This window comes from Ornithodoros turicata, chromosome 10 (genome assembly GCF_037126465.1).
Source record: "Ornithodoros turicata isolate Travis chromosome 10, ASM3712646v1, whole genome shotgun sequence".
In the NCBI taxonomy this organism is placed as follows: Eukaryota; Metazoa; Arthropoda; class Arachnida; order Ixodida; family Argasidae; genus Ornithodoros; species Ornithodoros turicata.
This window is the reverse complement of record NC_088210.1, coordinates 35,849,311-35,875,138: the sequence shown is the minus strand read 5'-3', so window position 1 is coordinate 35,875,138 and position 25,828 is coordinate 35,849,311. Positions and strand designations below refer to the sequence as shown.

General features: G+C 45.4%; 1 protein-coding gene across 2 annotated transcripts in view; it reads right to left on the bottom strand.

Annotated features, from left to right (window-relative positions):
• LOC135370075 (histone-lysine N-methyltransferase PRDM16-like) overlaps positions 1 to 25,828 on the bottom strand; it is a 191,300-nt gene that overhangs the window by 70,698 nt on the left and 94,774 nt on the right. For both annotated transcript variants that reach the window (XM_064603769.1, XM_064603770.1), the window contains one exon: positions 1,822 to 1,921. In XM_064603769.1, the coding sequence (XP_064459839.1) occupies positions 1,822 to 1,921 (100 nt within the window). The remainder of the gene's footprint in view (positions 1 to 1,821; positions 1,922 to 25,828) is intronic.

Sequence of the window (25,828 nt, the reverse complement as noted above, 5' to 3'; positions counted from 1 at the left end):
TATGCTCTCGCCGTGTGACGTAACAGGCGGAGCTGATAGTCATCACAATCATCGACATCTGCTGCTCCAAAAGGTGACCACCAGCAATATACGACGACTTGTCCAGTGTAATGACAAACTTGGCGTGCGCGTCGTATAGGTTTCATCATCTGCCATCTTCGACACATTTGGATGCACAAAACAGCATAATAATACGAATAATAAAAAAGCTGATCATTTCCTCTCGAAATGCCATTGTGAAGGTACCCAATAAATAATATTAGGTATAATTTAATAATTTGGGTATATAAATTAATGAATAATAATTAAATATTTCTAAAGAAGCACTTTTCACACTATATGCCGACGACACTAATGTGTTTTTCACAAGTTCCCCCTTGCTAACTTTACAGCAGCATTTAAACCACTTTCTGATTACTTTGTCGGCAAAAAAGCTAAGTACATCATTTTCACGCCTCGAGGCAAGGGACCCTGAAGGAAGTGGCAGTCGTTTGTGTGCAGGAAACTGTAGAACCAGACGTGTGAGCCTTTCATCACTTCCCCGAGCAACGTGCCGCCAACATAGGCAGGCTTACGTAATGAATATATTAAGCGGAATACACGTTAAAAATATACACCAACTACAGAGTGGATTCATTTGGACGAGGAAATTGTTGAAAGGTGCAGTTTTAGTATACACAGCCACCTGTTGATAAGATAATTATTACCGATCTTACATCAGCGGCACGAGATCACACCAAAACGACAAGACTGAATGTCTGTGTAAGCAAGATGTATGACTATGTACATATGAATCACTTGACTACATACTGTATATGTGGTGATGTGCAGTTATGGTGGCAGGCAGTAACGATGACTGGGTCGCTCGAACCCCTACGAAACGCGCCGAAAACTCCCGAATAAGTCTTGCTGCTGGTTGTTGGTTGGAGGCACATCCGCAAACTGCAGTAAGAAAAAAAGGACGCTGCTCCCAAAATTTGTGCGAAAACTCGAATCTATAGGGGCACGACTGTCAACGATGGAAAGGGCCATGACATTCGTATAGCACAGCGCCAAAAGATTTCAATATGGCGATTTGTGTCCATGCAATTTTAGAATCAGAAATTTAAAGTTGGCCTCAGATAATCTCCCAGAGACAAACGGTTGTCCAGAACATGTGACAGTCAGATACTACGAACCCGTATTGATATTTTCGACCAGACCACAATATCCCAAAGCCAGCCGAGCGTCGAGGCAGGGCGGGTACCATCTGACGGACGCCATTGTCTGCAGTCGTCCTTAATAGATACCCGTTGGCGGTGAAATGTCTCAATTAAGAGAGGTCCTCATGCGCCAAGACAGGACGGTTTCCGAGGGATGACAGCGGCATCCCTTTGTCATCGTTGTCGCAACGGTGAATGACCTTCAACACCACAGCGTCACGTATTTCGCCCCTTTAATGACGTATAAATATGTTTCAGAGCATTCAAGTAGGCGCCTTGTAGTCTCTCATGGCGTAAAACATCTTTCAAGACCAAGTTGAGCGGACGGAAGTGATGCAGCCGGTAGTTCAGCAGCGTGGTTCGGAACATCCGAGTATTTTACCCAGCCATTTTAACGAGTGCTCCCCAAAGAGATCTCGCGATCAAAGAAATGATTTAGACAGGAAATCGTCAACAAATTAGTGAAACCGAACAAATTTCTACATCACAGTCTGAGTCAGTCTCTTCTCCCAGTAACACGACGCCCGTCTTGTCACTCAATGGGATCGATGAGATGAGATAACGTCTTATCCTAACATATCGTTGTTCTCGTACCAACGGTAAAAGAGATACAGCGTACCAGCGAGGTTGTCTTCTCCGGCGGCGTCCGATGAAGGATCCAGCGAGGACACTAGGATCTCCTGTCCTGCTCCCACAGCTCGTGTTATGTCCAGGAACACCTAGGCACGAAAGACAAAAAGGCCCTTCGTATGAATCAGTCACGGATCTACCCTTATACACCAGAAACGTAACTCCGCACGCGAACGTGTTTGTCCACCAAACACTACTGAGACCTATTAAGTGAAAAATCTTTCCAGGAACAATGCTACTAGCATAGGGAGAAAAACCGCTCCGATTGTAGCGCCTCACGAATCGCGGAGTTTTCGAGAGATTGCTCTTGGTACGCATCCATCAGCTCTTACACAAGTAATGGATGGCTGTCATTTTATTGCGCTCCCGCCTTCAATAACGGGGTGTTCGGATCAACCAGTTGGCAACCGTGAAACGCAGAAAATGAGAACAACGTCAGCCGATCATTGATTTGAAGCGCCGTTCGTTAGTGCGCTGAAATGCAGTTGGGTGGGAGGAGAGTAACTACCTGTGTGCTGTCTGGAATTTTTCAATGGTTTTCCTCAAACGCTTTCAGACACAGTTCCCTTAGACCCAGGACGCACGTTGCCCACCTTTGTGAGGCCGACCACGGCAAACCCAGAGCCACCAGCGCCACCACCGTTAAGAAGTTGCGTAATGGATAGAGAGGTGGAACGCTTGCATGCCATCAAAATCTGAATATCCCTAAAAAATCATGGACGGAGCTTGTCTAAATTTTCGAGACATTTCAGCTGTTTGGATTTCAGAATTTATTTGGCATTCGTCGTTTCAATTTCATAGAGAAACCTAACCTGATCTAACTGCAGGGGACTGTATAGGAGATGGTGTTCCTCTACATGAGTCCCGACTGGCGCTGATGGAATGGCAGATGTTCGTGGCCTCACGGATGATGCCAGTACAACTAGGCACCGTCCACCTTACAACCCCTGCGTAGCTGGCAGCGTCTTCGTTGTCGTCCACGGGCCGCCACAACCCTATCTAACCCACGGGCATAACCTAAGACATTCTCAACCGTTCACAAAATGGCGTCTTCCGTCCCCGTTAGGTTTAACAAGGAGGTCGTTCTCCTGTAGCAGATCATGGTGCCCGGCACAGGTCCTTGAATGCCCTGGAACTCGAACATGCTCTTTGCAACGTCGGAAAATTTTTCACTGTCCATGAAAGCCATAGATTTTGCTTTTTGTTTTTATTTTCACGGAGCTACAGTCCAAATTCCACTTATCTGGAGTTAGAGCTATAGAGAGATGAAAGGTGCCTCCCGTCTGTCCAGTGACATCGAGACGTCCTCAACCTTGTTTGTCAACGACTGCGCAGTTCCCACGTATTGCGCTTTGTGATAACAGCAGCGTATAAATATTTTTGAGTAATATTCAAGTCCTGTAGTCAAACGGTGACCAAAATGACGTACGGCTCAGTCCAAAAGGTTCTTGAAAGGTCCTTTGAATTTTTGTTCCAAAATTGAGCAGGAGCCATGCAAATACACATAAAAACGACCACACTTTCAGAATTGAGAACTTGAGCAGATATCGATTAAGGACTTGCAAGCGCACCGGAAAAGAAATATTTATACTTCCCCTGCCTCAACATTGGCATTCTATGGAATGGCTGTAGTAAGTGTATGAAATACTTTTCATTTCACAATTTGCCCTTTGACTTTGGGTACACAATACACCCCGATGCATTCTATATAATGTCATTTCATGGTGTGTCATCCAACCAAGGCGCGCAACCATCACCAATATTTTTAAAGAAAAAAATACTTGTACAGGCCTATACAGGTAGAAGAATAGTCCTGCGGGTCTCAGTTCAAAATATACAGGGTGTCTTTTTTTAGGCGATACAGATTTTTCATAAAAAACTATAAGGGCTATAGACATGCTGTTTTCACTTCTATCATCTCTGGGCCGGCGGACGTTCTTGGCCATGTGTTGTTCGACCGTCAAATGACTAATTACCTAAAAATCGTTAATTAACTTTTTAATTATAAAAGCTACGAAGTTGTTCCAATGAGAACATCTGTTCCTTTCGGTGATCTGATATCGTAGCCGTTTTCAGAACAAAAATTCGTTCGGTAGATCGTCCGCAAAAAAATTCGTGAAGGAACACCTTTTTTTTCTTCTTTATTTTGTTCACTGCGCATCTTCAGAGACGCGTCTTTCCCTCATCCCCAATTAAAGTGTAAAGTAAAGACTAAAAAAGAGACTAATGGTAATTAGTAACTTGTCTTAAATGCGTTACGTTGTACTTCAATATCACGTGATGCCTGTCAGCCAATTCGGTGCCGACTCCAACTTTGTTCTTTGCAGACGTTGAGGGTCGCCACCTTTCAGTTTCTAAAAGTGTTTAAAATTAATAGACCTCTACCGAAGAAACATCTCCGTGACGTAATGATGACGTTGGTAGATATATCGAAACCGAAACAGCGCGGATGGAGAACACTCACGAAGGTCACGGGTGGTCACGTTTAGCCAGTATCGTGTCTTCATTCGCGTTCCCAGTCCACTGCGGAAAGAAAAGAAGGCTTCACCCCAAGAATTGCATCGTCTGCAAGTCAATGTCGTAATCCTGTGCGGAATGTGGTTTGTGATTACGATGGTCGTTCAAGTCAAACCGGGACTTTTTCATTTTTCGCAAAAGTAAAATGAACTTAGAGGCGAGAAATTAGTTTTATTTTTCAACGTAATCTCCAGCTGGCACTCATGCACTTGTCCCAGCGTTTCACGAGGGCTTGGATGCCAGCAGCGTAGAAATCCTTACCGGAGCGTAGCAGCCATGATCGGACCGCATTCTCGACCTCGTCGTCGCAGCCGAAGTGGCAGCCTCCAAGGAACGCATTCAGTGGACCGAAGAGATGGAAATGGCTGGGGGCGAGGTCTGGACTGTAAGGGGGATGTGGCAGCAACTCCCAGCCAAGTTCCTGTAAGGTGCCTGTCGTGAGGTGTGCGGTATGCGGGCGTACATTGTCCTGTAGGAAGAGGACTCCTTTGGTGATGAGGCCCGGCTTTCCGAAACTGGAGGTGTTCATGAATGATAGTGTTCAACGTTTCCACAGAAAGGTCTGTCTTCCGAGCCAGTTCGAGACATGTTATCTGTCGGTTCTTGAGGATCGAGCGCTCCACAAGTTGGATGTTCTCAGGAACTCTGATACTGGGCTCTGAGCCGTCCCGGCCGGGAACGTCCTCAACTGATGTACGGCCGTCTCGGAACCGTTTGCACCACTCAAACGCTTTGCTGCGGCTAAGTGTATCGTGGCCATACTGAGCCTGAAGTCTTCTGTGAATTTCAGATGACTTTACGCCTTCATTCACGAGAAACTTCATGACAATTCGCTGTTCGATGTGCGCGCTCACCTTGTTGTCGGCCATTTTGTCTAGCACGTGTCTTGTTTTGCACAAACTTTGGACCACCATGTGGTGAACGCGGAGGCCTGTCGCGTGTGAAAATGACGAAAAAGAAGTAGCGCGAGCCATTTGTACACTCAGGAGACAGAAAGTCCCGGTTTGACTTGAACACCCCTCGTACATGCTGTTGCTGTCTGAGTTCAAGAGGAAAAGAACGAGCCTTCAACCAAGTTTGCTTCCAGAAAGTATGCACTGTGATTGAGAAAAAAGGAAGCCAAGCTATCGTCGGAAAAGATGGAACGACAACCTGTAGAAACCTTGCACAGATGAGGACGAACAGGACTTTGCTGAAGAGAACAATGAAGCGTCGTATCGAACAAGCCTTGGTTCTGCCGCACAAACGGCAACGTTCATAGTACACAAGAAGTCGTCACGTACAGAGTTATGTACCCTACCACGTAACCGCAATGAATGTAGTAAACTTTTAGAGAAGATGAGGAATGTAGATACCCCCAGCTCGGCTGACAACAAGGAGAATAAAAGATGGCGGACTAGACCGCAGACGCATCTCTCTTTGCTCCAGGGGTAAACCCCGTAAAGTAACCCACGAACCTCAGAAACATGGCATGATTATTTTTACAATTCCAGCAACGACTTTTTGATAGTGCTCGGATTGGCTGACCGCAATTATTTTTATTTTGTACTGCATTATCATTACTTATTACAACTGTATAAAGTAATACATTACTTAGTAATGCGTTACTAATGCCATTAATTTCATCAAGTTGGCATTACATTTTACCAGAAGTCTCTAGCACAGTTGTTGCTGTAATTCGGGGCTTTACGTTGCGAGACAACGGTGATCAACTAGCACCGTCCTATGTGGTGTTTGAAGTGTGCACTACAAATAGACGTGATTAGTTTCTTACTTGGTTTGGCACTTACTTAGGTTTGGTACTTTGGTGCTTACTTACTTGGTTCCTTATTTGGTACATTACCCGTGATAGGAATTATAATTTCGTCAAAATCGCTACTTATGAATGATTTCGTCGAGAGATAAGAGCAGCATAATCTAAATGAGCACCGTAGAAGAAAGTTCCCAAAAGAAACTCCGTCTTGGACTCCTTCTTTGGGAAAAAAAACAGGCATGGGGATTTTCTCTGCTTGGCACAATTCATGTCTACTAGTTCTAGAAAACGCCTGAGTTTTCAACCGAAGTAACGTCATTACGCATTACCCGTTGAATGAGTAATGGCATTGCATTACTCATCCACAAATCTCTATAGTTGACCGATGGCAGCCCTCGAAAGAAATTCATTGACCGATGGCGTTTCGACGACGATCGCATACAATGACCGGGGATGGCTGCGTAAAGTAGAGCACTCATAATCGTCACGGCCGTCCGGAAACTGAGAAGCTCGTCCTTGCACGTCGCTGACCGGAATGGGGCTACCGGACGGACCAACGCCCTGCCCTACAGCATTCATTTCAAACCGTCACTTGGGGAGTGTTAAAACAACTGTTCCAATGGGAATCAAAAGACTGCCCAAAACAAGACCGTTACAAGACTGGAGGATATTTGAGAGAGTCTTTGCTGACCGTTCTTTGCTGAAGATATTTTAGAAACAAACAACTCCATATAAAAGCCTTCTTTCGAAATGGTTCATTGCTTGTCGGGCAGTGTTGTCAGATCCGCTACCGAAATGTAGCGGGTACAAACGTAAAGACGTAGTGGGCAGCATATTACCGCTACCCGCTACTCCACAAAGAAGTAGCGAGCGTCGCTACAAATTCCAACAAGTAACTCGATTCCTCTAGCCTTACCAAATAGAAGTAACGCATATACTGGACCGTCGTTGACCAGACAAATCGTGGCCGATGCAATGTATCTAACGAAGGTGTGCTATATAAATCCCCTCAGACAACATTTGATGTCGTCTCAGACCTACACACGTCGCCTTGTGCAACGTAATACTTTTTCGAGACTGCTGTTTTTCAGAAACTTTTTCCTTTGCTTACTGTTTTCCGATTATTTTCGTTGTGTGTACCTCTATCAAATATAGCGTATATTCACCAAAATGTTCATAGATATCGCAGTATCGTTTCCATCTTTCCAAAATATTCACTTGAAGACATCCTTTTTATGGTGGTTCATCATCTCTACGTTGCATAACGGAGGGGACGTAGCATTAACACAGTTCTACAAAAACGGAAGGCCATTCTTTCAAATCAGTATGGATCAGGAATGTCGCCGTCCAGGCGTTACACGTATCTATAGTGAAAGAATCGCACGTGGACGACCGATATGAGTAAAAGTCAGTTAACCTGCACAGAAATGCTTTATCCGTCTCTATTTGACACTGTACGGAAAAATAAAAGGCTAAGCCTCGTCTGTAAGCTGTACTGTAACTGTAAACGGAAAATGACCATATTATTGTCTTCTCTCTGTGTCCCTGTTCTGCGCGACACAAACTATACTGTTTATCTGCTGCGAACAATAGAATGAAAATAAACAGTCTGAAATATTGGACTATAGAATTACAGTCTCGTTGTTCATATTCGCCCCGCTGTGTTATAGGTTTCTTATTTTATGGAACGTAGCGGTAGCAGGGTCCGCCGATACTCGAATTGTAGCGGAAATACTTTTTCCGCAACCAACTTAAAATCTCCGCTACCGAAAAATGTAGGGAATACGATGTTGGACGCGGACATCATGACATGCAGTAGGAAGGGTTTTTTATCGCTTCAGGATGCGTTGACAAGAAAGATGATCAATAGCGGTCAAGGTTTCTCTTAAAGGAAGCGATTGAAATGGGCGATGGCCCTCCACACAATGGCAGGAATCAGGGCGCGCTGTCAATCGGCCGCCGTGCGTGGATACGCCCCGACACGCCCGGACGCCATTGTCTTCCGGTCCTCTTGGAAATTAATCGAACATTGCTCTGGGAGTTTGTTCAATTTTCGCACCGACTGGATTATGTGTAAGAAGATACAACACTGTTCAATATCTCTTTCATATATGATATAATCTAGAAAGAGGTCATGGTTATGGATTTTGCTCAACCGGGATACACACATTCCGCCCGACTAGCTCTCTAGTACGCTCCTTAACTATATACTCTACATTCTCATGGGAGATGCAGAATAATGGCAGAGGCACGATGGTATGTGTTTCCCTTGTCAATTTTTTGTTAGCTATCTCTTTCCGTTATATTGGTCTTAGTTTTTTCTACCTAATCCCAAGTATCAAGCTCGAGATGTTCATTGGAAATCGTTTCCGAATTTTTCAGGTTCAAGTGGCTCTCGGAAACACGAGGAGATAAAAATCGTGGGCTATTTAATGCTTCGCAATTAGGTTGAAACCGATTGCTGCTCAGCGTTTGGGTGCCGGGTGCTTAGCTTTTGGCTTGGCATTTCGACGCTGCTTAGCAGTGTTGAAAAAAAGAAAAAAGATCGGTTAACACATACACGGAACCAGAAGAATGTGTGTGCGTTTTGTAGTTTTCGCAGAGAGCTAGTACGAATTATTTGGAACCCGCATACGAGGCTCTGCTGCCCGTTTCTGCGTTTTTTATTGTCCCGCTGGAGTTAGCTGGGAGGTAATTCGGGGAAAAACCGATTTCACCAATGTCGGGAGTGGATATCCGGAGAATCAAGTCTTGCACGACAGGTTCACAACCTGGTCAACATAAGAACCTTCACTCGATGATGTTTTCTGACTCCATAATCCACTTAAATAACATTTGCGCATGCGTAAGACGAAAAAAATGCCATTCATTCAGTGTAGCGACTGACATAAATCAATAAAAGATTAGACTCTCCCGTAGTTTCTGTACAAAATGAAGGACATATGCAGATGAGAAAGAAATCCAGTAGAGACAGAACGGGCATATTGACTGAACGATTTTATATGGACGCTAAAATGTCGCAACCCTGCAAGTCCTGAAAGATTCTGTTCGTTTCCTGGACGATCCTGCGTAGACAATGGTTTCTTTGAGGCGAGCGCGTGCGGCTCGCGTGGCATGGACAAGAAGCCTCCACCATTAGTCAAACAATGGCAGCTCCTTTAAAATGGGTCACAAGTTGCGTCAACGCACCATTGTGCTCGAAGCAAATTCCGTTAGTACTCCCCCGCCCTACAAGAACCTCGGAAGGGGTGTCTAGCAGGTACAGTGAAAAATCCACTTTTAACCCAATTATCCTCGGATCATTAACCAACATTCACATTGTAATGACCCAACTAGCGAATCCCGGCAGTGCAATTTTCCATGAACTTGAATCGTTTTATAATCGACCCTGAAGGTGTTAATGCCATGATATTTCGCCATCCAATAAATGGCATAAGCCAAGGTTCTCAGGCATGTAATCAAATTAAAATGCTTCTCTTGTCACACGGTGAGGATATTTGTCCCTAACCCCATACTTGTTGACATTAACTAAAAAATGATGTATCAAGAATCATTTCTTTCCTGGAACGTCACTTTCTGCTAAGTCATTTATCAACCGTATCCTATACGAGGCAACGAAAGGCACACCTAAACTAGATCACGCATACGTGCGTACACAAATCTGATCCTGCGTACTCTTTTTTATCGACATCGTTGGTTGCCATTTTCCGCATACCAGGATACGGAGCAGCCGGCGTTAATTTCATTATTGTTTGCGAGAAATGTAATCGTTAATGAGGTTCGATAGCAAGGAGAGGATAGCGTTAATTGTCTTCGCAAGCATCAAGTGACTAACGGTACTGTAGTCCAGTTCTGAGTCGATCGCTTCCTGGTCGAGATTCATGAAGGGCACGCCCAACAGGTTGGTGGTCCTTCCCGACGATTCCAGCGAACAATGCTTATCTTGGCACGGCTTTTAAATAGATGAAAATAATCCTTCAAGTCATTACTTATTGAATGCAGTTTACTGCGACCAAGCAAATTGTAAGGTAACTCGGCGGCGCCGCTTTTTGAAACGCATGTGTTAATGAGCCTTAAAGGGTCCACTTCAAAGGCCTGAGACAGACGCTTTGACCGTAGTATTTTTTAACTTTGGCTTGCATCCACAGGGTCCACAATGCATCGGAAGGTGACCTGTAACACCATCAGGTCACCTTCCGGCGCATTATAAAAATGTAGAGAAGGCGGCGTTACATTGACAGAAATACGAAAGGAACGAGATTCGTCCGTTACGTAATTCGTGATGTATGCGCGAACGAAACCGCGCTCTATACGTTTCCCTTCATGTCTCACAAAGGTACGGCAATGCGGAGAGGCCTGTGACTGGTTTCCTCAAACAATCTCCCGCAACGGTTTTGGCAAATCGGTTGAGGAGACCAATGACAGGGCGCTACGCTCCTCTGCTGCGCCCTAGAAGACGATATCTCCCATCAGCTCCGCCACTGTCAGCGTCATCGCAATAATCGGGCCGTGCTCTGGCAACACCTCTCCGAGCTTGGGTGCACGGACGGACGGACAGGCGTTTCTCTCGCAACACTCCTTGGCTCCGTGCAGCGAGCTAGCCAGTGGAGGTCACAAAAGCGGTGCTCCGCTTTCTGCGTGCGGGCCTCGGGGATCCCTGTGAGCCGAGTTTCTTTTTCATTTGTTTTCTGCTTTTTATTTATTTATTTGTCTTTTTGTTCTTTCTTTTTTGTTTAGGGAATAGCAAGCCGGCGTGCTGCATGGCTGACCTTTCCCCTTTCTTTTTTTCTGCCAATAAATCCCCCCTGTATACCCAAAACCTCCCTCACCCTCTAATGGTTTGCAATTTCAGAACGCCTTTCCCTCACGATTAACATGTAACGGTCCCCCATTGTGTGACGTATAACCTAGGTAATAAAAAAGAGTTTCTGTGTGCGCTACCTTTTGTGCTAGCGGCGTCAGAAGGCTCAAGTTTTTCGGTTTTGGCGGTTGGACTGCGATTTCTAGAAAGAGCGAGTCCAGAAAAAAATATCTGCAATATGCCATTCGATAGAGGAAAGTTTTTGCCACATGATCTAGAAACGTATTATTTGAAACGTACTATCGTCTGTGAGCCACCTGAATTCCGCGGCTTTCTTTTGATAAAATCACATAGTTTAGCGTGCAGTACGAACCAGCCCAAGTTTTAATGTAGTAGAAATATGGGTTAAAGTTCCACCGGTTTTTTCTCCAATTGCCGTTATTCAAATCAGTTTTGATCCTTCTTCTGTCAGTACTTTGAACTTTGATACTCAACTTTGAAACTCTCGTTTTGGTTACTCACGGCTGTGGAGCCTTGAGTAACCAAAACGAGAATTTCAAAGTTGAGTATTGCAACAGCATACTGTCCTGGCCATGCACGAACAGTGAGGAACTAGGATGAAGTCGAGAAACAGCCTGGAGGGGTACCGCAGTGAGACCAAACACACAGGATAGAATGGAATGTTCCTCCGTGGACATGATGAGTCAGGACGCAGGCTTGATCCCATCATGCATGATGGCACACGGAAGATTTTGAATGACAGACTATGAACGGGGGTCACCTCAAGTGAGCGGTACATAGAAAGCGTTTGTATGCGGCCAACTTCAAGAGTCCCAACAACCACCTGCCGGAAAAAACTCAGACAGCCTGACTATCGAGTCTCAATAAGTACAGAAAAACTCATGAGAAAACAAGCATTTAGACGGCAGTCAGTTCTCATGTTGTGTTAATGTTGCATTTGCTGCATAGCACAGTGGCAATCGACCTCCGACCATCAGCACGAACGACGGCTCCACACTTGAGGAAACGCACTAATCGCAACAAAACACACCGTGCCATATTAGCGGACCAAAGTGAGGGCGTATATCAGTTCTATGTCCGAAGCCGTGACCCGCATTGGCGCCATTGTGTAGGGGACGAGGTGCAACTTTTTCGCCTTGGAGAAAAACGCACCAACTCGAAACTTTCTTCGCCAAGAAAAAACTGTGTCAGCAAAGGGGTTCGAAGAGATAATCGCCAGCTACTGTATACATGGCTAATTGCGAAGTTGTGGTGTCACTCAGGTGCAGGGTCTTTCTTTTGCTGGGGGCTCCTTCCTCAAGTACCCAACTGGAGAACTTCATTCCAAAGTTAAACTTTGTAGATAATTTTAAATAAATAAATTACTATATTTGTGTGGCGAAGTGGGTCTGTGAAGAATTTCGACCAACGAGGTTTTTCAACGGCAATCTCCGACACACGGTGCTGGATACGGTGTCCCCCACTTTGCTAGCGTCCGAACAATCAATACCAATACAATATCATAATAATGGTTCGAGGATGGGATATTCTCCAAAATATCTCAATCTATATTTCCATTACAAACGCCAGTCATTTCTAACGTTCCAGTGAGAGGGATGTACCCACAGGAATTCTACAGAAACACCCCATGACATTGTCATCAGATATTTATTGATTTTATACAAATGAGCACTAAAAAGACACCCATTTTGCTGAACAACTCAACTGAATCGTGTGACTGCTTCCAGCGTTTCTCTTTCTTTCGAGAAAATGTTGAAATAAATACCAACACCTCCAAAGTAAATATCACTTGTATGCAAATAAACAAAAACACAAAACACAAATACATATGTTGGGTGGCGTTACGTTGACCAGCAAGTTGCGGCCTGCTAGACAGGGGTCAAGAAATCGGAATACGGCTATCTCGGTCGAAATCAGCAAGGAGCAAAATCATGATTGCAAGCTCCGCGACGAAAATTATAAATGATACTGGTCCCATACCACCATAAATAATCCCGAACGGTAACATTGAAACGTTTACATAGACGTTTCTTGCAATAAAATTCAATCTAGTCAAGAGCACAAGGAGTTGTTTATCAATTGCTGTACCAAGCTGGATGGGGGGGCTATGTTTATTAGAACACAGAAGAGACAAATTGGAAAAGTCGACCAGGCTGATGCCGGCAGACTGCGCGACGAAGCCACACACGCGTGAGTGAGAGAAATTCCTGGCACCACTGCTTTACCACATCTGAGAGGATCTTCCTTTCGTGGAACTGGTACATGCAACTCTTCTTCATTCGAATGAATCACAGTTAGCGAGATTCCACTGTAGACCTTAACACACGTTGACCTCTCTTGCCAAGGCCTTTGATTTCTTGAAGGATGTCCGCCACAAACACGCCAGTGATCCACGGATACTGTTACATATTGGAGTGCGGCTTTTGTGTCATACCAACGACCGGAAGATTTAGAAGAAAGATGTAGTTTCCTTTTCTTTTCGGAATAACGCGTCCTGGAGTAGCCAGCCCCGAGTGGCTCGGGACTAACATCTCCATTTTTTTCTTTTACAAATCAAATAAAATCAAGATGTAGTTCGATAGCGGGACCACTGGCTTTTTTAAAGAAAAAACAATAAACACGAAAATCAAACGCTTTTACGTGAAAGAAGAACTAATTACGAACGAAAGTGAACAGGAATGACCCTCGTAGATTGCGTGAAACGTATAAAAAGTAAATTTTATGCCGTCTTTACTGAGAACCTTCTATATTTAACCGGCGGCACAGATGGCACGGAGTCTCATGCCCGCACCGCCTAAGATGGTAAGTTTCGAATTCGTCAGGCTTAGCATTCCCGTGTTTCTCCTGCGCTAGGTGCATCAGATGGGGTTGTTGAAATGCATATAAATAAAGTTCTAGACTACAGAATTTTCTAATTCTTACATTTTTAGATTCAGTATATGACCTTCTTTCACTTCTATGCAATGTTTACCTCCCAAACGCTTTCTCTAATTTTTAAAAACGAGTGATCCCAATACGGAACTACACCCCGACAACCATACCCGGAATGAGGAAGGCTACCGCCGAGCATTGAGGATCCATCCGCAAACAGAGACGTGTGCGAGAGCATTCACTCTGCATGCACCATGTCCGTTGTCAGCTATCACCACTGTATGCAGTACCTCAATGGCCGACCGTTAACATCGAACACGAATCGCCGGAGTCATACATGAGGCCGGACTAGTATTGGCAAGACATCAGCATACCTGTCCACGGGAAGACACTGCAGGAGACAGCCGTCATCGACAACGAGGATGCCTGTGTTGCTCCTTCTATGTCTCCTGAGAATTGTGACGTGTCGGACGCCTCATCAGCATCCACGACGTCAGGTGAATATCACTATACTGCGGACGACACAGGGTCTTCTACCAGCTCTGACGACCGGCTACAATGGACGATTTTAAAAAGATACTAAAGCAGCATGGGAGATACAGTTCCTCTCCCTCCTTCGCTACGTGGACACAGAATTGGTCTGCTACAACGATTCTGCCAGTTCAAGAACTCGCAAATGACTGCAGCTAACTTGGCAAATTTGAACCTCTAGATTAAAAGTGATTTTCCAAACATGGAACCGTTTGGCGCTTTATCCCGCGCGGACGTTCATTACTCGCAAACGGCTCGCGTCTCCATGGCTACGACCACTGAAGGCGCGATTGGCCACCTCATCCTTGTTACGACGATGAGTAAGCAGGCTTTCTCTATCTAGGTGGTGTTGACACTGCTCTGTCGTCTGCTTCGGGTATAGTTTATCCCGGCAGACGCTTCTGCTGCGCACACCGGGAATGTTGTTGTTCTTCTTCTACCCTTGCCTCTGGTCGTCTCGTAATGCTATAGGACGCCCATAGCTCCCATGAGCCCTTGCGTCGCTTGCTTAGGCTTGTCGTGCAACGGGCTCGTCGCTCACCAAACTGCTCACGAACACTGGATTATGGACACGGACATGAACCACATCAACTGCTGGTGCTTGTGATAAAAGCTTCTATTACGTTGATCTACGTCTCTGTCCACTACATTGGTATGTCTTGATCTTGAGTACAGTTGACACAGAAAGATGTACTTTACATCATCAGACTGTGCTAGGGACTTGGAAGAAAATGTAATGCCAAAGTAATGTGATAAAATTATAGCTGCATTACTGAGCATGAAAAAGTGTAACGTAACGCATTAGTGAACAAAACTGTGATCGTAATGCATTAGGAAATAAAAGTAATCTCTCCAATTCTTAGTCCCTGTCCACACGGGGTGTCCAGTTGCACACATATTTCCATTGATCGAGGAAGGCCATCTGGGAAATCGGACGACCGATCGGGCGAGTCGGCCTTGGTCCATGACGTCCTTGCCTCACTTCGCACATCACTGCCTGAACCGATGGGCCAGCGAGGCCAGCTTTTGTGTCGGCCTTCTGAGATGTGATGCCTTTTTGTCTGCCAATAATTTCTTTCTTCTGCAAGACATGTCAGTCGTGGGAGTGTTACATAGGGGAATGTGCACGTCGGAAATGATTTAACGAAGACGAAAAGATTGTCTTTCTTCAGTATAATTTATTACACTTAGCGAACTAACTGGCTAACTACCTACTTACCTAAAGTACGTCGACGAGATCGCTGTGTTTGCAAACTGACACGCTTAACGATGGACTATCAGCAAACGGGCTAAGAAGGTAACAAACAAAGGATGTTTCATCGACTATCGAACAAACAAACCCCAGACGCTGTCAAAATACTATACATTGACAAAGGCATTGGTTTATGCCTCGTCTCCCAAAAACTCAATAGATTTGCCGGTAGAAGCTCAGATTGCTTTTTATTTACACGCGTGACAAAAAAAAAGGAAAAGAACTTGTTGCAATTAGTACTGCCACGCTATGATTCTGGCAATTAGCATGAGTTTCATTTCCGCCGAGTTACATTAATGTGGGCTGCACCGCAACTATAGTTTATTATTAATTGACTGGCACAAACCTTCGTGGCGACCATTGCAGGCCGAGGTAAAACTCACGTCGTTCAAGCGCACCTTCTTTGCTATCTCGACTAAGTTACGGTTAGCTCCACGTAACTGAGTGTAGCTCGTTTCCACGTGCTAGTAATAACAAGCAATTTTCAAGATCTAAAGCGCATTTAATGACACCGTCGAAAAACAGAATACGAACCCACACTTCTTGATTATTCGATTACGGCACACTGACTCTTTTATGTGTCTGCCGATCTTTCATGTTCGTTTGTGTTTGTCTGTGCTTGGTTAATTTCCAGTCAGTCTATTTGTGTGGCACGTGCCGCAGGGTAATTTCGACCACCTGGGGTACTTGTGACGCGCTCCGGAAAACTCCGACACGTTTGGGTTGGTAAAGTGATCGGGGGGGGGGGGGGATATGTTTATTAAGAAAAAAAGAAAGGTTATCAACAGAACCATGTCTTAATACTATAGCGGCGTGGCTGATGGATTTTTCTCAAAGTAACAGCCTCAGAAAATTGCACTTGTAGAATGTCCTTTGAATTCTTTGTCGCGAATAAACCAAAATTAGTAATGTTTATGACAATTCTTAAAGTTAAATACAAAAATAACATACCCGCAAGCTCTGCTAAAAACAGGCACTTTGATGGCGACACGAGGCATCAGACAAATGCGGCCTAGACTGTAGGCCTTAGAGCGCACACAAGGGAGTACCACAGGGATCATTCAAATGCAGCTACTTAGGCAGCCCAAGAAGTTAGGGTACTTCCAAGTTGGGCCAGCTTGATCACTCTGCATTGAAACCCGAATCCTCATAAGCCTTTCAGGCAAACATTGATCCCGCCGTCACACTATATTTTCAATAGGCATCATTAATTATTATTTTACTTTGCAGAAACAGAGGAGAGACTAATTGGAGCCCTGCACGGGCCCGTGCCCCCGACCCGGCCCGCGGGCCGGGCCGGGTTTGTTATTGGCTGTGTGCTCCGGGCCGGGCCGAGCCCGGGCCGACAAAATACGCCAGCACCGCGGGCCGGGCCGACAAATATGTTCCCGAGAGGCAGGCCCGACCGGGCCACGCAGCTAATTCCACACGATGGAGATGCATTAGTTCATATCATCATGCGCTTGTGTCATTCATGTGCATATTTTGCAAAGACAAGCAAAGGATACTGCATTATGCATATGATTCGACCCTCTAGAACATTCTCCAAGACACTTTACATTGCTCCTCACTCCTCACATATTTCACAATCACTTTGGCAAAGCTTGGTGAGAGGGGTAGGGACTGGGAGAAGCAGTTTGTCGACAGCATGCTCGACCTCCGCCAAATCTTGACAGTGTCACGATAACGCCCATGCCCGCGTGCGTTCTGGATTTAATTTGGTCTCGTGCGGTTACGGTGTTAAACCGCCATCACTTGTATGTTTGTCTTCTCTCCTTATAAATTTACTTATAAATTTGTTTGATAATCGCCAGAAACGCGTACGTCGCGGCTGGAAATACTAGGCCGGGCTCTAGTCACTGGGTCACCGGGCCGGGCCGAGCCGGGCCGCATAAAAATATGAAGGTCCGGGCCCGGGTCGGGCCGGGCCCGGAAAAGTCGGCTCGTGCAGGGCTCTAAGACTAATCTCTCTTCTAATAGTGCTAATATTCCTCTACTTACCTCAATTTTTACTAGCAGAGGTTCCCTTTATCTGACCTCAGGTTTCTTTCTAATAATAATTTTCCTCATCTCACCTCACCTGTATCAATATTTATTTATTTATTCATTCATTTATTGTGGTGCTCCTTGAGGTATTACATGGAGAAAGCAAATACATGCGGAAATAAAAGCTTGGGGAAAGTTATGCGAATGAAGCCACCGCACTTTCTTGTTTTCGGCGATTGTACTTTTTGAGAACTCGCGAGACGTGGCAAAAATGAGCAGAAAACCAAAGTACAGTACTACAGTTTGGCTTCTAACATGATAAGACAAGAGGGTAGCTTCTCCTCTGAGCGCGGAATACCTAAAAAAATGTACACGTTGAAGGCCAACCATTGCACAGCAGAATCCCAAGGCACTTGACGCGCCTTCATTAACTAATAGATGTACGTACCTATTTTCGACACAAAACATTTCACCTCAAGTCAATCGCCACCTCACCTCGCCTTACCCTTTTTACGGGAGTTCCCGTCACGTACCTGACCTCAACCTTTTTAAATTTTCCTCATCTACATGAGGTCAGGGTCCCTCACCCTCATCTGCCCTCATGAAGGTGCCCACCTCTGATCAAGGTACCGCAAACTGTGTCTACACACTACAATGACTATATTGATTGGCTTTCCGGAAAACTGCCTATTTCTAAAGGTTATGAAACGACCTTTCGAGGTCACCTGTTTGAACAACGGAGATTATGCTGGTTTTTCTATTTTTTAATATATTTTTTATTATCATTATTACCCGGTTCGCGTTGAAACGCTGGGACAAGTGCATTAGTGCCCAGCGGGAGATTACGTTGAAAAATAAAACTAATTTCTCGCCTGTAAGTTCATTTTACTTTTGCGAAAGACGAAAAGTCCCGGTTTGACTTGAACACCTCGTATAATGTATCCCACGAACCTATTATGAGAATGGTTCACGTATCTTCGGTACAGTATGCAAGAATACTTTAAGCCTATTTAGGATCCTCAATGTGCACGAAATAGTACAATCATATCCTACTTCATGTGGAAGAGATGGATCTGAGCAACTTGTACCGCGCAGTTACTCGCAGATGTATGTAATGGGCGGTGATTGATCCCAAGCGTCTCAAGGATTATGGGTCCGATTTTCAACATGCCGTTATTCCATAACGCGTCTTAAATGGGTCCGTGATTCCCCACTACAGCGGCATTGGAGCGCCCAGGCTTTAAACATAACGATAACGATCGCTATGGGTACCAAAGCGAGGTGAACAACCTTCCCTGGTCTTCTGACCGACTCTCTTGGAAGCCCATATCCGGGTTATAGCGGTATATCCCTCACACGGATGCCCCTAGGGGGACGCATCCGACCGTGGACAACAACAAAGGCACACCTGGATGGCACCTGGCAAAGTCACCCTACGGTTACCTATCTACAGCCGTCATAAGCCACTTGCTTTGAAAGTCACTCAGGCGCGCATGCACATAGTCAATAGAGAGTGAAGATCTGCAACGTTCATCATTCACGTCTTCCGATCACCAGGGGGTTGGGACCACGCCCTTGGTCTATCTCATGGGAAGTGGAGTAGCAGATCTATAGGTTGTGGTGATGTCACAGGGTGTCGTCACTGAAACACGGGATTGGTATCAACAAAAAACGACACGTCACTAGGAAGGCAAATTGAGAGACAATATACTATGTCTAATTGGTCAAAGCCGCAGATATAGCGCTCTTTCATTCCATACCAACGTTTTTCCTTTACTTACAGCGAGAGCGTAAATATGGAACGATTGTTGTCAAATGATCGCCTCAGAAAATAAACGCGTCTACGAAGAGAGACACCAATGAAGCAAATTATGAATCCTGCTGTCCGTTTTCTTCCTTCCTTTATTACTATTATTATTTTTTTGTAAACTATACTTGCTATACTTGCACCCAAAATCACTTCAATTATTAGCTTCGTACGTGTGTACTAGATACTGTGCAACTGTAATCGCCTTTTGGGAGAAGCTTTCGAAGAATGTGGAAGGAAGAGGGAAGGCGAGGCCAAGCCTTCAGACGGGATGACGCTCCTATAGGGTAAGGTGGAGCAAGATGAGACAGAAATTTACAACCGAATGTGATTTTTTTTTTCGTGTTTTTCAAAAAACTAACCATAGACACATTTTTAGGGGTCTCGAGATTCTGGCCTGCAAACGGCCTGCAGAACGGACGTAGCCGGTCTAAAATAACCACAGAACAAGAACAAAAAGAGAAAAATGCAGATTGTCTCATCTTGCCCCAACCATCGAGGCAAGACGAGACATCGCGCGTGGGGCAAGATGAGACACGCCGTGGTAATGAACTATACAAATTAGTTGCCGCAATCGAAGCAGACAAAGTAAAGCCCGTGGGCCCCTACGCAACCCCCTTGAGTCCACCGCCAACATGATTCAATAAACCCACACAGAACCCGGTGCTATTTTGTTCCACAAGGCACCGCCAGTCTGATGCGTTGCTGGTCGCTTCGCTTTTGCGTGAGCTTTTGCTTTGCTGGAAAATCCTAGGCAATATGCAAAAAGAAATCTCCGAGGATCAAGCATGAAGCCACCTAATGGTTGACTTACCCGTTTCTAAATGACATTCGCTTTAAATTGCATTACATCTTGCCCCGTGCATATCATCGGATGCATTAATTTTTCTGTTCAACACCGGATAACCAAGGGTGCCCATATTTTGCATATACGTGTATCTAGATGAATGAATAAAGAAATAGGATGTCGACTTACATTGATAGAATAAGCCTGCGAAAGGCTGCTGCAGAGATGACAAGAAAAAGGACTACGGAAAATCTCGCCGAAAATACAATAAAGCGGACATGCAGAGCCACCTATGAGTAAAGTTTCAAGCGCATGCAGCAACGCGTCTCTGAGACAGGCGTCGTCGAGCAAAATATGTCGCGTTTTGCCCCGTGTCTCATCTTGCCCCACCTTACCGTAAACTGTTTAAAACTAAATCGCTGAAGAATAAATCTCTTTAAAATCCTACTTTTAACATGCACATAACACAGACTTTTAAAAAGTTATGTTATGTTAGTTAAGTAACGTATACGTATATGCACGGCGTAAAATTAAACTCGGAAAAACAAAAGCCTTTGAAATAAATCTTTCAAAATCACTCGCCAGTCGCCGACGTGCAGGGAGGAAAGTCTAAGCGGAGACTAGTTCTCTCCCAGAAGCCCAGTATAACTACGAGTTCGAAAGAGACGAACATCGCACCCGATTGGAGAAGGCGTGGGAGGAAACCAAGCTGGAGCTAGAGAAGATAGATGTTCGTGAGGCCTGAAGCATCCTTGTGAAATCCGTTGTCCATTAGGCTTAGAAAACGTTGCTCCTCTATCGAATGGGCAAATTTCTCATCGCCCTCTCTGATTGGTGCTCAGCGGAAGCTATCTACAGCCACGTCGGAAAATAGTACGCTCCTTCTCTCTTTGAATGGACTTGAACGTCATGACTACGTTCTCGGAAAGTACTTCTGGTTTCTAGGAATGGCCTGTTTCACAGCTCAACGCGGGAATGTGTGCGTTATGCCCGTATTCATACGTGTCGTGCTCTGCACTTTCAAACTCGTACGTCGGGTTCTTAAGGTATTATTGGAAAAAACATGCAAAATTACGGTACAGATATGAGAAAAAATAAACCTTAATATTGCGGTTTCCGTTGAACAGAACATAGTATTGCCCGTAAACTAATGTATACGACAGAGAACCGCCCTAGGCCTAATCATGATTTATGTTGCTAGTGTACAGAGTGCGTTCAGATAAACCTAACAGGCATTTGCGCACTTAGCTTGTTGTCTACTTCACTGACGAACTGCCGGTGGCGCACGACGGCGCATTTATGCGTGCGAAATCTACAGAAAAATCGTGGAAGTCATACTCAGCTTGAAAAATAAACAGAGCGGCGAAAACATCGGCTTCCATGCATTAGAATAGGGCGGTCATGGCAGTGCATGGCGGTCTCAGGAGAGTATATGCAGGTACCGCTAGGGGCACATCCGATGAACATCCACATAGAGTTAAAATAGGAAGACTCATGGAGGAAGGAAATACAAGGAGCGGCCCCTCCGACAGTTTTCTATCGGTACGAGCCATGGTACGAGCGTAGCCGGCTTCGCATTGCATTCTGGGATGCTGCTGTCTACCACGTGACTGCTCACGTGACCCTCCAGACAGCATGGCGCCAGCAGAGCAGACGACGCGAGCTGTAGTTGTGTCACAGTTCAGATGGCAGTATTACGTTGAACGCGTGCTTGCACTTTATTTCTGTGTGTTCGAATGTTTACTGTTCTATTAGAAGCCCAGTCACTGTGTGCAGAACGCAAAAGGAGTACGAAGGACCGGAAACATCACGTGTGGCAACGGTTACTTCTAACGAATGTACATTCCTTGATTAAGTGGTAAAGAATGCCGTTTTCAAAATATCATAATCAGATTTGTACAACACAAGATATGAAATGAATCTGCGGCACAGTTTGAGGTCCCAAATGAACAATTCAAGATGACTCGGACACACACGGGCGACTAGAACAACTTACCGTGTACTTACGAACAAAACGCGATCCCGTGACAGAGCTGCTTTCAGTTCAACGAGAGCCGCAGCGGGGACAGGAACACATTACTATACGTAGTTTCTACGATGGTGCTCACATTTTCACAATAAATTACTTTCGAAAAGCAAATTCATACGGAGAGCAGCGCGAGAAACAAAGCCTCGCAAAACCGAAACTTTAGAGGGGATCACGTGGTGGACAGGAAGCAATGGCGGTTTTGACTCGAGCGACCGCTAGATGGTGGCTACGCTAGTCTGGCGCAGAGCCATTTATAGCCTATGGACATCGTGCACTAGCGAGAGGACGCTGCGGTCGCTTGATCGGCAGCGCCACCCGTGGCGATTTCGCGCGTAACGGTCTGGTACTGACGCCGTATCGGCGCCTTCGCGTATGTAGCTTTGGTGCGTACGGGTGTTTTACCGAATTTTATATGTCGGCTTTGGACTCATTAACCGGTGAGACTACTTGTGTGGAAGTGGTTGTCACGTAAAATGTATGCGATGGGGAAGCCTTTTGCACGTGGAACATTATGTGTCTATGCACAATGTGTGACACAGTGTGTAGCGCAGACAAGCGTGTAGTATTCCTGGCCCGTATTTAGGTGAAGTTAAGTGCATATTTATCCGCAAGGGACTACCAATTATAGATTACATATCAGAGACTAGCTACGTCCAGTACCTGCGCTATGAGGACGGAAATCTCTCACTGAAGAATTCACATGAATAATACAGTTAACAACAAATTGGAATATACATTACGAAGATAGCGGGAAAAAAACGTTCTCGTTTCATTCTTATGCATAATCCGTTAACGTGATGATGCACTGTGAGGATAAGTTTCTTAGTCAAATAATTCCCAATCTTGCATCGCTCAAGGCGGGGGATTCCCTTTTAGCCCTATGTGCCTGTATTTGATGCACAGTCATAGTAATAAAAATCAGTCAGTCAATCAAGACTGTTTCACGATATAAATAAGGCGTGTTTTTGTTTGAAACTGGATATGTAATGATAATAATGTTTTATCAGTGCTAAACAACGACCACAGCCGCCTTAGTATAGGTGAACATAGCGCATCAGACACATTGTCGCAAATTGCAACATAGAAGCAGCCAGAAATATCACGCAAAAGAAACACAAAACAAACTATGCTAAAAAATAAAAAAATGACAATAATTAAGAAGAAACAGTGAGGCTGCTGTTCGACAAACGCATGATTACCTTTGTGTGTGTTTGCGTGCGTGTGTGCGGACGAATAGGAAGGAGCAAAGAACCACTTGTAAACTGAGATCACAAGATTTGGCAACGATAATATGATCATAGGGACAGAATGCACCTACATAAAATGATGACGGCTTGCGAAACGCAGCTCTGGGAGGACAAATAATTCCCTGTGTTCGCATGCAAGCTTTATATTGAAGCAAGACGAGGTCCAAATCCAGTCTTCGCCGACACGCCGCAGAATTAGGGTCCGAGTAAAAGAGATAAATATACTGTACGACATATGGCAGACACTGATTTTAGCCAAGCTCCACGATGTTCATTGGTCATTCATTGGTGTATTTCGCAACTTTTTCACGTCAGTTGCTGTGCTATAAATCCGCATCGTGACGCTCAACTGGTCATTGACAAATATACTAAATGCAAGGAATGAGTTCTAAGTTTGAAACAACGGATTTGAGCGGCACGTTGGGTGGATTGCCGTGAAAGCGCTCTCTCAAATACGTGATCGGCGGGACGATACATCGAGAAGGACGAAAACTTTACGGCAAGTTGCCTCTCTTTCACAATAACTTGGTTGTCGTGGCAGATTACCACATAGAATTAATTTCCATTTTGTCTTCTCCTTTGACTTTCTATGCAGGCAGCTTCAAATCGCTCTTTTTGAACGGCGAAACTAGCACACCACTGCTAGACGCTGCTGGCTGGTACCAGGGCATTACGCCGCGTGTCCCCTCGAGGGGCCGCTGCCGTCGATAGGAAACTCTAGCGCACGGTGCCCATAAACGGCTCTGGTCTGGCGCGGAGAGCCGCTCCTTGTGTTTCCTTCCTCCATGGGAAGACTCTAGAGATCCCCGAGCGTGACCGCGCCCGGGCGCAGCCATCCGTTGGTCATGGAAAGTGTTAGTGGACGAATTTCTGTCCCCTAACTACGGCAAAGCTGATCCGTTTGTTGCCAACCCTTTACAGTCACGTGGGACAACAAACGTGGGCCGATAGAGGGAATGACGTCCAGGGAAGAAAGCGAGGCAAGTCGTGTAATTGTGTTGAGTACGTACGAACCTTTTGAATACGTGCAGAATTGAGTTGTGCTATCGCAATCACAAGGTAAACGTTGCCAAATCAAACGTGAATCATATTATTTTACCTGAGACAACGCAACCCTTTGCTTTCCACCGACACAGATGAACATGTTTACCGCCTATGACGTGTTGAAGTGGCGTTTGCATGCTTTGCGAGCGAAATCAATAAATCGTTACCCATCGTAACGAATGTAGGCCATTCCCGGCGACAACAGTAATCCAAAGATGAATACACACAGTATACCGTCATCTTCATGCTTCTCTGCGAACCAACAGGAACCGGAAATGGCAAAAACGAAACAACCTGCCATTCCATGCTCGGGTCTGTATAGACCTATCCCTGTTTGTAAACAAATGACGTCATAGTGCTTGACAGCGTTACCAATAGAGGAGTTCAGAAAATACCAGTGCTCCTCTTTGCGCACGCATTGCATACTGGGCGCTTGCTGAGCGGGCAGTGTTGCCAAATCTCATTCGCAGGAAGTCGCTAGTGGCGCCCCGAAAAGTCGCCTGAAAGTCGCTGCCGCTATTGTGCCCTTTTTGTTCGTTGCATGTTATGAAACAATATGGTGACAGCCCTACCAAGATGATTCAGCGAATGAGCGCAGTGGATGGCCAAGAGAGAACATGAAAAAATGGGCATGAGTGGATAAGAATGAGATAAAGTAAATGAAATTCGCCATCTTGAACATCATCTGCAGAACTTTTTCTCGTTTTGTCACCGGAGGCACTGAACATGGTTTGTTTATTGCTTACAAAAAGTTCCGATGCCTTTTCGTGTTTTTGCGACCTGCTTGTCTGACAACCTCGCATAAATCTCACGCTTGTAATATAGGTGCACAGCACCCTTGTGTCAGCCTTTGACTGGACGAAGCTATCCCTTGAATACTGGCAGCATCACCCAGCTCTTGCGGTATTTCTGATGCTACTTAAGAGGTATTTTGGAAAGCGCTTGCGTCTAGGCCACGTGGCACGTCAGCAAAGGGGCAAACTGGAAACAGCTCAAAGAAACTAGCGCTGCGAAGAACAACAACGAAACTGCACCACTGCACGCTGCAGGGAGCATGTAGTGCTAGAGGCACAAGACAGTACACAGACGTGAGGAAAGACCGGCCAGCCGAACAACGGCCCGAGCTGGCTGTGCAGTCGTGTTTTATTACCCGCGCGCCTTGATCATTGGTGCGCGGGGGATGATGATGACGATGCTGCTACAGGGCTCCCCCCCTAGCGAGTGGCCGGAAGGTAATGAGCGATGTGGAGGTGTGGTGCCCAGGAAACTCGGGGGCGAGGGTGCATTTGCGGTTGTTGCGGCGGGCAGCAGGACTGGAGGGGGGGCCGATGGGGAGGGCTAGTGGGATTG